The sequence below is a fragment of the Hevea brasiliensis genome, chromosome 15 (genome assembly GCF_030052815.1).
Source record: "Hevea brasiliensis isolate MT/VB/25A 57/8 chromosome 15, ASM3005281v1, whole genome shotgun sequence".
NCBI classification, from domain to species: Eukaryota; Viridiplantae; Streptophyta; class Magnoliopsida; order Malpighiales; family Euphorbiaceae; genus Hevea; species Hevea brasiliensis.
This window is the reverse complement of record NC_079507.1, coordinates 64881084-64895422: the sequence shown is the minus strand read 5'-3', so window position 1 is coordinate 64895422 and position 14339 is coordinate 64881084. Positions and strand designations below refer to the sequence as shown.

General features: G+C 31.8%; 1 protein-coding gene across 1 annotated transcript; it reads left to right on the top strand.

The window, feature by feature from the left end:
* The first annotated feature begins 8484 nt into the window (after nt 1-8484).
* LOC110672184 (proton pump-interactor 1) lies at nt 8485-14279 on the top strand. Its single transcript, XM_058137344.1, has 8 exons — nt 8485-8743; nt 9286-9694; nt 10909-11094; nt 11239-11418; nt 11544-11738; nt 12858-12956; nt 13050-13556; nt 13655-14279. Exons 2-8 carry the CDS (start codon nt 9323-9325, stop codon nt 13979-13981), a joined length of 1866 nt encoding a protein of 621 aa, XP_057993327.1. The 5' UTR covers nt 8485-8743; nt 9286-9322; the 3' UTR covers nt 13982-14279.
* The last annotated feature ends 60 nt before the right edge of the window (nt 14280-14339 follow it).

The window sequence follows — 14339 nt, the reverse complement described above, 5'->3', positions numbered from 1 at the left end:
TTGGTCCCTCAACAATTTGTTTCATTTCATTTTAAGTTTATTTGCAAGTTAATCAAGCTAAAAATATAAAAATCAAACTAAAATTATCAAGTTTTCTTATTAACCTTTCTTAGAACTTCAATTCCTTCAAATCTCTATCTTTTGTATTTCTTTCCTCTTTCAATCTTCTTCTCAAGTGACTAAAACAAGCTCTAATGAGGTTTTTATGGAAGCTATTAAGGTTTAGTGTAGAGTTTTAAGCTTGAGTGCAAGCTTTAATGGAGGTTTAACAATGGATATGTGAGGGAGAGAGTGAGAGCGGCAAGGGATAAAGAAGAAGACCAAATAATTTTTTTTTTCTTTTCTTTTCTTTTTATGTATTTTATCTTATGGAATATCAAAAAATCACTTTAATCAAATTTATTAATTATAGGATTTATGGCATCATGCATGATGTCATCTTCTTTCACTTTTTCATTTTTTTTTCTATTAGTTCTTTAATTTAATTCTCGATTCCGAAATTTTCTTTTCTCCGATTTTATTTGACAGTTAGGTCAGGAGTCAGCTCTCGGGGTCAATTGACCAAATTGCCTCTCGCCGGTTCAACCCGGTTTGCAAATAATTCACTATTTCTTTCGGCTCCCTGACCTAATTATTTGACTGACTTAGCAATTCTTTTTCGTGATTTTCTCTTTTCCATTGTGTTTATAATGGTCTTAAGGACCGCAACGTCACATTTTACAGTTCGAAATTTGAGTTTAAAATGACTTCGCAGTCCTTCCCGAGAAGGTCACCCATCGCTGTGACTCTCGGCTCATTTAACTTCTTATGTTCTGTTTTTCTTATTTATACTTAACTAATTGGCAATTAATAATTATTTGTGCTTATAGTTTATCTAGTTGTCTTAAGTGTGGTTCTAATCCCCTTAATTGTCCAGACCGACACCGGTCACCGGAACAGTGAAATATACCAGGCTACACAAATATGGGTGTTACAAACAATTAAAAGGATAAATAATTCAAGTAAATTTTAAATAATTATTATCTATATATCATTATTAATATATTATTATCTATATATCATTCTTTACATATTAATTAATCAATATTAATTGTCACTTGATATATAAATTAATCAACATCTTTTATTAAGTAACATTTTTTGCCAATTAATTTATATAAATCAGCTAAAAAAAAAAAGGTAAACATTATATTGTTAAATTAGTTTTTTAAACAGATGGCATTCATTTGTGAACTTATTTATGCGCTTTAACTTTATATATATATATATATATCAAAACTTTTCTTGAATTTATCTTACTATTCTCATTAAAATTGTAATACCCCAAAATTTTAAATTTATTATTTTGTGAGTAATATTAATATTTTAATTTTATTTAAATTTTAGGAAATTATTTGAAATTTTTGGGATTTCAAAAATTGGGTTTGATTTCCCGAAAATATAAAACTTTGATGATTTTTAAAAATTAATTTAAAGACCACGTGGCAAAACTAAAAGTATATTTAGAGTCTACGAATTTTTCTGAGTTTTCTAGAATTTTTTTTCAGAATTTTTGAGCCTCGTTTTCGATCTTAAGGCAAAGTAAAAATTTAAAATTTTGTATCATGAATCGAACCGGACCGAATCGGACTGGCCTTTCTTTTATTCTTCTTCCCTTCCCCACGCATCCATACCTCTCTTCCTCTCTCTCCAGTTTTCTCTCTCCTCCCTCCTCCCCAGGCCGCTCTGCCGCCACCCAACGCCTCCCCACGGCCGGCCGATGTTCCAGGTGGCCGGAAAACGCGCCCGAACTCCTTCCCTGTGTGTGCGCAACGCTTCACCTTCCTGACCGAAATCCTGCCGATTCAGCCACTAATTGGGCTGGGTCTTGTGTTAACACCATTACACATCGAGAGCTTTTCATAGATACCAAGAACACCAAAATCCATCGAGCAGTTTGCCGAATTTTTGTCCAGAAAGTTTTAACCCATTTCGATTTTTGAGCTAGATTTCTCGCAAACCGTGAACCCTACGAGAAAACCGAGAGTATCAGAGCGCTACACTCTTCGAGAGCTTCGCGGCAATATAAATTTCAAAATTTTCCGACACCGTTTTTCGGTGGGTCCCATGAAACTTCATAGTATTTTTTCGAGTATTAAATGAGCTTAGAAAATTTCGTAAAAATTTTGTACTAACCCCCGTGTTGTGGGCTTCGTGTAGGTACCTTCAATTCACGGAAATTCGACAGTTGTCCAGTGCAGAATTTTCGCATGCATCAAGCTCTGAAAAGTCTTGGAATTGGATCGAGATTTTGGCTACCCCAAGATTTTGGCTACCCCACCGTTGTTAAACGTTCCGAGCGCATTTCCAGAGTCGGAATCGACATAGGTAAATCCGAACCTTACTTTTTCGTAATTTTTTAGTGCTTGAATGGGATTAAAAATCCATAAAATATTCGTGGTAGCTCAAAAAATTGTGATTCTTTTTGCAATACCTTAGTAATATTGCTAAGGACCGCAGGGCAAAGTTTTAGAATTTTTAGAGCTCATTTGGGTAGTTTTTGCAAAAAGGGTCAATTATGAGGACTAAATTATAATTTTACATATTGTGATTGATGACTGTTTGGATGGGCCCAGGAGGGGCTGTGTGATGTGATTGAGATGTGGATATATGGTTTGTGGATATAGAAGTGTGTTTTAAGCCTTTTTGCAGGTTGGGTAGGTCCTAGGTATAGGGGAGACTCTGCCGAATTTTCGGCATGACTTAGGACGTCTTTGGTCTTTTTCTTAGTTTGTATTGAGTCAAATTTATTAAATAATTGTAATAAAATTGTCAGGTGAGCCGAGACAACCTTCTTTCTCTGCCCAGCCGCCATAGTGACTGCTGTCAAGTCTGTGAATAAAATATTAATTTTAATTGAAATTTCGATATTATTATATGTTCAAGCATGCCCATGCATCACTTATATGTATATATCTATGTAGTTAAACTCTAGGCACGTTTTATGTTGCATTCACAACTATTAAAATGACATGGATGTTGTTGTGATAATTTGGAGCAGTGGGCGTGCGTTGGCGTGCGTGTGATGTGGTGTTGGCTATGGATAGGACGGGTTGACACGGCTTGAGATCTTCGCTGGGACCCGGTCCTTCAGGGTAGACACGGCTTGAGTTCTTCGCTGGGACCCCGATTTGGTTTATTAAGCGAAAGTCTGGCTTGAGATTTTCGCTGGCACAGGTTGGATTAAAGAAAGCTGTATAAGGGATCAGCTCCCATATATTTATGATTTGACATTACTGGATGTGTGAGTATATAAATCCATATTACCTTTTTGCTGTTATGATATGAAAATATTGCCAATGTTGCATTTCACTCTACAGGGTGCATTAGCTTTAGATAGCTATAGAGATTATAGTTAAAATTGATATTTTACTCTCTGAGTCAAACGCTCACTCCTGTTCATTATTTTTCAGGCTACAGGAGGATTATTGTTGTGGTTAACCTATTTTTCTCCTTCGCAGGTTTTTTTATTAATGTTTGTGTAATTTTGTTAACTTCTAGAATTTTCGCATGTGTTTGAAATATTTATTTGATTTGGGTCTGTAATATAAATTCTCATGTTGGACCTGTAAACTAATTATATTCATGTTTGTTAGACTGGATGAGGGAGCTGAGCTCCCATTTATTTTTATATTGTTATGAGTATTTGGAAGGTGAGCTGGGCTCTCCAATTGATTATATATTATGTTTACAGGTCGGGTGAGTCAAAAACTCCCCATTGAAAGGTCCATTTTATGGCCGGACTCTATCCGATTGAATTCTTGAAATTGGGCCCAAATAGGCCTTAGAGTTGGGTTGAGGAATAGTTAGGCTTACTACGGGCCTCGAGGGCTTTAAGCTGGTCCAGGTTCTAATGCCGGTTCGGCCCATAGGTTGGGTCGTGACAAAAATATTAATATTAAACGAAACATATTTTAAATGTGAATTTATCAATTAAATTATAAACTCAACTATCATCTTCAACAATCCTCAAAATTTTGGAAATTGCTTTATTAAATATAATTGCAGTATTTATCTTTATAATAAGATTAAAACTTATCTAATCTAATGTAATAAAGTCTATTCTAACAAAATCAAGTTTGAATTATTACTCTCTTAATTTTTTATTAAAAAAATAAATAAAATTCTGATTTTCATATTTCTTTAAGGGTATATTAATTTTTTTTTGAAATTTAAATCTAAATTATGGGTGCATTATATAAGAATGTGTTTAATAATGATTAGATTGAATATTTATATTTAAATTTATGTAAAATAATTAAAAAATATATAATAAATATACAAAATTTAAATTTAAATATTAATATTTAATAAATTATTAAATATTAATATATAAAATTGAATTTATGTAAACCTGCACCTTAAGTTATAAGGTGGCATCACTAATTGTTTTAACATTTACATTAAAAATCTGCATTTATATCATATAATATTAATAAATCCCATTTTGTCTTCATCTTTCCACCGCCAAACCAAAACCTTAACGGCACAAGTTTCTCCACTTCCCAAACGCAATCCGAAAGCTTATTTTGTCTGCCAATTCCTCACTTCCACCATGCTTGTCTTCCCCTGGTACTATTTGTATATTTTCTTTTTCATTGTGATTATATATTTTGATAATCAATTGTTTTCCCCTTCTTGATTGGATTTTCCACGAATCTGAAATCAGGTGCTTTGGGGCCTTTTCCTGCAATGCGGTACTCTCCATTCCTTTTACACGTATTTGATGTTTGTTTAAATGTCACTGATAACCATTTTTATTATTTGAATTTCTGGACTTTGCTTAAATTTGGTGCTATTTGGAAAATTCTGGCTCACTACTTCTGGGCACTATACTGGTGTTATACTGCTAACTTTAGCTAACAAATCTAGAGACCCCCTTTTCATTACATAGCAACCTCCTTTTTCAATAGAATCTTTCACGTAGAAAATTTGATGAACAAGGGCATAGCTATCCTTTTCACTTTGAAACCAATTACACTTCAATAAAACAACACTAAAACCACTTCAATGATCTTATCTATTGCTCCATAATAAGTGACATCTTCAACAATGGAATTTCGGTTACCATGAGACAAAAATAAATATAAGGTGAAAATAAAGAATCTCATATCTGAGATTGAGAATATTGAAAAAGTAATAATTTATCAAAGATAGTCCTTATTTAGTTTAAATAGTCTATTTAATCACTTTTCGAGAAATAACTTCTTAAGTTTTATTTGGTTGAATGTTACTTAACAATAAAACTTCAAAGTTTTAGGAAATGTGAAAATCTAATTTATTTAATTGGCATTTTTCTCGTTTCTTGTATTTACCTTATAAAATTTTATAAGAAACGAATTACTTTCTCTCTACTTAAGAAAACAAAAGCTTTAAATTATCTAAAAATTAAAACATATGACCAACTAAATAAATAAAATATTAATATTTTTGAAAACTTGAAATTCCTGAGTTATTTCAATCAAATAAGGCTTTAAAAAAAAAAAAAAACGAGCAAGACAAGCATGATAATGATAAATACGAGCTGACAAAATAGGCATGAACAATCAACCTTTCTTCCAGCATGCCATATAATACAAGTCTCATTTTTTAACAAACTATACCCAAGAAGTTACCCTAAGATAGAGATTTGATTATCAGGCTTAATAATTCAATAGTAAAAAATAAGATTAGTAGCAGATAATTCCTAATACACAAATCATAATAATAAATAAATTCACTTCAGTAAAGGATGGAATAACGTAGAAATAAAAGCAACTCTCATAAGCTAATGAAGTAGGAAACTAACCAATTTAGTATTTCCGAACCTGATTGGACTTGTTCCAAATTTTATCTAACTTCATTTCGATCCTAATATTATATGGAGTGGAAACGAGTAATCTTCTCACCGCTCTGAATTTTATAACTTGCCTTGTATAATATATTATTATTTTTTATTAAAAATAATTTATTTTTATGTAAATTTTATTTAAAATTTATATTTTTAACTTCTAATTTATTTTTTAATAAATAAATTTATATTATATAATAATAAATAAAAATAAAAAATAAAAATAAAAAGTCTTGAAATCAGCTTCGCTTCTCTCGACCCGATCCCAAATTCCTATTAAGTGAGGAGGAAGAGAGCAATTCTCCAACCCACCTGTTGCCATTCTTATTTTTAGTACTTAACTTGGGTTGGGCCAGCGCTTGTGAATTGCCAAAGCAACTTCTGTGCTCCAACACCTTTCAAAGCCATTTGGTTAATTTAAAAAAGACTTTATCTACTATGCTCAAGAGAAGCTAAAAAAACATTAAATTTTCATCTCACAAACAGTCAAATATAGAATTTCAAGTTTTATTACCCTGTTTTTAGAATTTCCAGTTTGTGAATTTAATCCCACTCAAAGCATAATAATTAAAAAGAATTAACACCTAATATGTTGAATGATAATGACATTTAAACTTAAAAGAATTAAATCTATGCATAGTAAACTTTTGACCTAATCAATCATATATGTATTAAGGGAGTTGAATCCAAATATACGTAAAACTTTTTTACTTTAAAAAAAAAAATAAATGAAAGTTAATATATTGACATAGATAGTGAAAAAAAATCATCATAAAAATGAAAAATAAAATCTCACAACACAATGTCAATTAAAAAAAAAAAAAGTCAACTGGCGTTTTTTAATTTTTGATAAGTATTTTTTAAAGGAGTAATGTTATATGACCCAACTATACATATCCTACCTGTCCTACATTTCTTTTTATATATGTATTTTCTAAAAACTTAAATTAATTTTAAAAATCTAAACCTTAAATTTAGATATTCTAAATTTAATATTTTAAACCTTAATTCTAAAATTTTAAATTTAAATCATAATAATTTAAATCCTAAATTCTAAAAGTCTAAACTTTAAAAGAGTAAATTAACTTCGAATTTTTGTATAATTAAAAATTAAATAAAAAAGAAAAATTTTAACAAAATTAATTAAAGAATCTATTAAAAAATATTTGTTTAAATATATTAATTAAAAATATTAAAAATAAATTAATATATTTAAATCTATAAAACTTTAAATTAATAAAATTATTATTTAAACTGTTTTTAAAATATTTTAAAATTCAATAATGAACGATTGAGACTTACACCATGTTAAAAGAGAATAAGAAAAATAATTAGAGGAAAATAATTTTAAAAAGATATTTTTTTTGGATAAAAAAATAAATTTTATTTTTTAATTATTTTTTTTAAATTAAAAAAATAAAAATAAAGAAAAAATTAAATTTATACATTAAAAATTATATATTTAACCTTTATTTTTAATATTAATTTTTTACTTTTGTTCTTTTATTTTTTACTTATTAAAACACAAAACAAAAATAAAGAACAAAAATATTTCCCTTCATTCATTTCCTTTTCTCTCTTAAAATTTATCCAAACATAGACTTAGAGCGGGAGCAAATCTAGTGGACCTGCGAAGGAGATTCCCTGTTCAGAGAAGACGTTGCAGGTGTAAAATGTCATTTAGTGAAATTCCTATAAAAGATAGGGGTATTTATGTATTTTCATCTTAAAAGACGGAAACAAACGGTGCTCTCGTAATCATCGACCAAACGTGTCCGTAACAAAAGCCCATGGATTCACACATGCCACGTGTTCCTAACGGGAATGAATACTGCCAAGGACCAGATTATTTTATTTGCTAAAAATTGTATCCATTGCTCTCTGTATTCTTCCGTTTACGCTCTTCTGTTTGGTACTATTGCTAAACGACTGTTTTATTTATTATTAATTAATGCTGTAATTAATGAAAATAATTCTTTAAAATATATTATTAAAATTAATTTAAAATGAGCCAATCAATGGTCCAGGGACAAAATAAGGATAAGTTATAATTTTTTAAATTTAAAAAATAAAAAAATAAGTTTAAAATAAATTATATTAAAAAATTTTTAAATTTAAAGATTAAATATGTATTCTAAAAAATATAAATTCAGAGTTTTATTGGTAACAATAAAATTTTAAAATATGCATGTCAAAAGTCACATTTGATCAAGACAGTACTCCAATGAGTATTACTAGTATCTGTCTGGAGAATGCATTGTCTAATGCTTGAAATCTTAAGAGGTGATGAATTATAAGTCATTTTTTATTATTTTAAAATTATATATCATATAATAATTTTTTAATTATCGATTTAATTTTATAAGTTATTATTTAAGTTTTAATTTTTTTAAAATAATCTAAGATTTAATTTTAAAATTATATAGCTTAATAATAATATTTAAAAATTTATCCAATTTTTAAGATAAAAAATAAGGTAAAACTCTATAATTTTTGTAAAAGGAAAAAAATAATTTTAAAATAAAAACTACAGCATAAGGTGCATTGGCAAAATCAATATCCAATTCCAATAAACCAAACAAAAACAAAAGGAGTAACAGATCAGATAGGCATCCTTACTTTGTGACTGCGACAATTTAACCGCAATATTTCTCTTTATCTCTTTCTCTCTCTCTCTCTCTTGAATAGAAATCAGAAACAGGGGAAAAGATAGACACGGAGAGAGAGAGAGTCAGACAGAGCTTCAGATCTGACCCCCCTCTGTCAAGAGGGTCTTCTCTTCTTGCTTCCATTCCTTCATTTCTTCTGTTATCGTATCCAATTCCGTCTTTCTTTCACTTCTTCCCTGCCCCATTCTGTTTAGCTACCGTTTTGGTTCGCATCTATTGTACTTGACCACTTAATATTGTTTTACTTATGTTGGTCTATTCCTGGTTTTTGTTGTTTCTGTTGGATTTGTTTGCTGGAATTTTTTTTTTGTGTATTTCCTCTGTGATTAACATGGTTTTTCAATGATTTTATGTATTTTTGCGATAATTGTTTGTTGCTCAATTGAGTTAGCTTTGATTTTTTTTTTCTTAAATTAATGGATTTCATATATCAATGGCATGGCCATGGTCTTTTTGAGTTTTATTTGGTATCTAATTGGTTGTATTATCTGGGTTTTTTTCATTCAACGATCGGTATATGTTCTACTTGATTGCTTATTGTGGTAAACAGCTGGCCTGTAAGATTGATAGATTCATTGATTTGGTGATCTTGAGTTCTTCAATTTATTTTAATTATTCTTGTTCAACTATTTGATCCTTCATCAACAACGCTCTCAAAACAAATGGATTTGTACTGATTTGATAGTAATATATAAGTGTGTTTGTTGAAACTTTATTTACATAATATTTTATTGCTTTGTCAATCAGGTTTTCCATTTTTCAAGGTTGATCGCTGCTCAGAAGAATGGGTGTGGAGGTTGGTGGATCTGAGATGGCTCAAGTACCTGTTGAGACTGTTACTGAAGTAGATAATTCATTTTTGCATGACAAGGAAAATGGAAAGCTGGATAAGGAATCTGGTTTTAAACCTATAAAATTTGGTTCGCATGAGGAGGAGCCAGCTAAAGGAGAAGGGGATGAGGTTGCAGATTCTAAGTTCCCAACGGATGCAGCTGATGAGTGGCCTGCTCCAAAGCAGATCCATACCTTTTATTTTGTAAGATACCGACCATTTGATGATCCTAAAATAAAAGCCAAAATTGACCAGTATGACAGGGAGATTCAGAAGAGCAATCAGTCCCGTTTTCAGATTACTGAAGAATTGAAAGCAAAGAGGGTATGTTGAAAAAGTTACTTGTTCTCACCACCTGAATTATCATTTCAGTTGTATGATCAAGATAGATAAAATTATTATCTTTGCATAATCCCATTTGCCAACTGTTAGTTATTCGTTACGATCTAGTAGATTTCAGAGCAATTATGATGGTTAAGGCTGTAAAGAAAGTACTTAACGTATCATGAATTTTAATGTTATTAAATACTGTTATGGAACTATTCTTTTTTGAAACATAATGAATTTATCCAAAGCAACAAAGGATAATGGAACCCTAGTATGCTTGCTGTATACAAAAGAAGTTTGTGTCTGGCATACTTTTTTAAGAAAAAGAATACTTAGTTACTTTATTACTGGAAAAATATTATCAATCTTTTATCGTAAAAGCCATTTGAAGAATGCAATTTTAATAATGTGTTTGGTGATGGGTTTTTTTTCCCTATTTTTTTAATTATTCCATCCTCTTCAATTTTGTTTATTTAAAAAGAGAATTAGAATGAGATATAGGAGGAATCATTTTGATAGAATTTCCTTTGATTGACTGAAGTTCTAGGTGCAATGGTTCTGAGTACATGATTAACAAAGTGGAAGAGTCAAGGTTTCTTGTCCAAGGGGTCATGAATTTTTGTCTTCACTTTCTCTTTTATTTCCATGTTTCATAAAAAGATTGATAGAATACAATTCATGGATTTTTAACAGATAGCCTTCTTTAACGTTTGAGTTTGTAAACCATCTTATGGATTTATAAACGTGCAGTGGATCTAGTTGTTTCTTATCTTTAAGCATTTGGTAAATGTGCATGTCACCAATTTGATGTGTATGGTGTATTTACTGTTTTTGGAGGACCTCTTTCTTTTCTTCAACAAACCACCCCCCTTCCCCCCCCTTTATTTCCTCCCATTTTATTTTATCTTGGCTTCACAGTTCACACATATTTATTGTGGTTTTTGAAACATTTTTAGATGTCAGGATTATTTAACATTATTGCATTAGCATGGGGTGCACATTCATTGGATCTTGTAGATTTTGAGAATTATTTACTATTAAAACGTGGGACTTGAGGAGGCTACTATCAATCTGTTATGTTGAATGCTGTTTTATGTTGATTAAGAAATCCTTTCAAGTTGTACACAAAAGATTATGCCTAATTTTACAGCCAATCTTATTCCAACCTCCAAACAATAAATTCCAATTATTTGTTTCCGTTTCTCTTGTAGTCAGAGCGTGCGGAATTGCTGGGACAAGTGAAGGCTCTAAGAAATGAGAATGTACAGTACAAAACAATTTTTAATGAGAAGAAAAAGGAAATAGAACCTCTGCAGCAGGCACTGGGTAAGCTGCGGAACACAAACAATGCAGGTCGTGGTGGTCTATGTTCATCTGAGGAAGAACTTAATGATCTTGTATGTTGTAATTGCTAGTGTTATTGATCTTGCTTGATTTAATTGCTAGTGTTTCTGTAACATTGTTATTCAACAATTTTTTTGAGCAGTAGTGGCTGTTGCTCCATTTTTACTTGCCTTATGCTTTGGTATTGTTGAATTTAGATATACAGCTTGCAATATCGCATACAGCATGAGAGCATCCCATTAACAGAGGAGAAGCAAATACTTAGAGAAATCAAACAGCTCGAGGGGACAAGGGAAAAAGTAATTGCTAATGCTGCTATGAGAGCAAAGATTCAAGATTCATTGGGCCAGAAAGAAGCTATTCAAGATCAGGTCAAAGTAAGAGTTTTGTAGTTTTGGCTTTTATATTCAGATTTTGTAGTTTCATTAACTTCTCTGATGGTCGAGAATATTCTTTGTCATTAGCATGTGTATGCTTATTCTGTATATTTATGGTGTTGTAGCTTATGGGTGTGGATTTGGATGGAGTAAAAAAAGAGCAACAGGCAGTTTGGGGAAGAATTAACCAACTCAGGGAAAAAGTGAGTGGATTAGATTTTGAAATCAAGTCCTTACAGGATGATCTGACAGCTGTGATGCAGAAGAGGGACAAAGCATACGACAATATCAAGTCGTTAAGGCAACAACGTGATGAAGGGGTATGTTTCTTTTATGTCAATGATTAGTTCAATCAATTACGTTTTATTGAACCTGGCTACCGTTTTTCAAACTGTATGTGGTTGGGAAAAACTTCTTGTCTGAGTAAAGAAATGGAATATTGTCATTCTAAAGAGTTGTAGCTGATTTGTTAAGCATGTGATTTATGTTGTACTAAGCTTTTTGCAGTTGTTGGGCATACAATATCTAAAGCAATTAGGACTTTCTTTCTCTTTTCCTGTTTAAATACACGCCCCTCCCTTTTTTGCTTTTTCCTTTCTCTATCCCCTTTCCTATGATGGTTCACTTTCCTGTGCTATGGTTCTTCAGTATTTTTATGACTTTCTTTCCTCTCTTGCCTCTATAATTTTTTCCTGCATCATTTTGGGAGTTAAGGTTGTAGGTTTTTGCTAGTTGAGTCAGTTGGATTTGGAATTTTTAGTTTGGACTGAAACCTCTAACTACTGTTGTTAATTACGATGGAAACAGTGAAGAGTGTGGATCACTGGATTGCAACTATATTAATTCCATTTTCCACATATTAATCATTCATAATCTTAGGAAGCTTTGTGGGTATAGTGGAGTAATAGATTTCATTTCAACAGATCAAGAAGCTGAGCCCATACTCATTTACTATGAACAATTATTCTGTGCTTCTAGTTGAAGCGAATGAGAAACAAAGTGCTCCTAGAGAATATGTTTGGGAGCATTCATTTCTTTTAACACCAGAAGTTTATTTATTTTACGATCGACCCATTGTATGAAAGCTTGTTTTAGAAAGTCATGTTTGGACAAAAATGACATCATATAGTTGCGATTTCTTGCGCTTATCCACTAGAAGGCTGTTCTTGTTTTTCTTTTTGCACTTCTTTTGTTGCTTGCTTTAAAATCAACTATATGATAGTTGAAATTTGCATTAAGAAACATTGGAAAGCCAAAACTAATGAGCTTATCGTTGTTCTCCTAATCTTTTTCTCCCCTTGGTGTACTTTGTTTTGGCACATTATTGAATTAACATTCTCTTTTGGTAATTCACTTTATGGAAAATCTAGTTTACCCTTGATTCATCTTTCATGCTAGCTTTACTGTTCAATATGATTAATGTATTCTGTCTCTATCAGAATGTTCACTTCTATAATAGCCGCAAGACCATGACTGAAGCTAAAGACCTTGCTGCAAAGAAAGATATAAAGGCTCTTGAGGAGCTTTCCTGTGAAGAGGTAAGGGTAGTTGTTTGGAACGACTTTTTTTTTAAATAAAATTTTCTTGTGGCAACATTCTAAGAATATCTTGTACTCTGAAATGTTAACTAGGTTGATAAATTTATGTCCCTTTGGAGCAATAACAAGGCCTTTAGGGATGATTATGAGAAAAGAATTTTGCCATCACTTGACAGTAGACAGTTGAGTAGGGATGGACGAATCAGAAACGCTGATGAGAAGCCATTGGTGGTATTGGAGACAGCAGTACCATCTGAACCAGAGCCAGTGGCAAAAGCTAATATTAAACGAGTGAAGGAAGAACCAAAATCCACTCCACAAAAGGATACTTTGCCCACCCAGAAGGTCCAGAAAGAATCAAGTAAGACAGATTCAAAGGCCACTTCAGAGCATATTGATGTGGCTGATGAGATCTCCGGGTCAGAAAAGCAGCAAAAAAATCATCCTGTAAAGAAGGAAATAGATGAAGCAAAATTGAAGGAGCTCAAAAGAGAAGAAGAGATGGAAAAAGCTAAGCAAGCCATGGAGAGGAAGAAGAAATTGGCTGAGAAAGCTGCAGCTAAAGCAGCTATAAAAGCTCAAAAGGAAGCTGAAAAGAAGATTAAGGAAATTATTACTTTATTCCCTCCATCTAATAATTGCTTACTATTTACCATTTGGTTGCATTTAGAATCTTAAACATTACTTCTGATTTTTACTTACAGGAGCGTGAAAAGAAATTGAAGAAGAAAGCTGCAGCATCTGCATCTATGATTGAATCTGAGGATCCAGCTGAGGAAGTTGCGGAGGAAACAGAAACTGAGAAGTTTGAAGTGCATGATGAACCTCCTGCATCAGTGAAGGCAAAAGTTAAGAAGGAGAACTCTGTCAAGCACCGGATTCGGTCAAGGGGCACAGATTCACTTCCAAAAGCTATCCTGAGGAGGAAAAAGTCAACTAATTATTGGATGTGGGCTGCTGCTGCTGCTGCTGCTGCTTTGCTACTTCTTGTGCTTGTAGCCCTCGGATACTACTATCTTCTTTGAAGAAGTGAAACTAGGATTAAGTAGAAGAGTTGTGGACAATTTTCTGCTTGATGAGCATGCAAATTGGCTAGGTTTGTAGTAGCAGGAATTAAGACATTTTTTTTCCGTTGCATCCTGTCCTTGGATTGGATAGACTGAAAGCTCATAAATCATAATGTTGGTGGTAGTAGTTCAGGCAGTTCAAAATATTTAGCAGGGAAGAATATGACATTCATTTTGTTTGTTTTTGTTTTTATGTGCTTCCGAATTTTGATTTTGTTAACTTTCATGAAAGTTAAGCCTGCGCTTTATTTGGCAAGTTGATGAGTGCTTATTTTCAGCATGTATTATGTGCTCTTTTCATTTTCATTTGACAAAT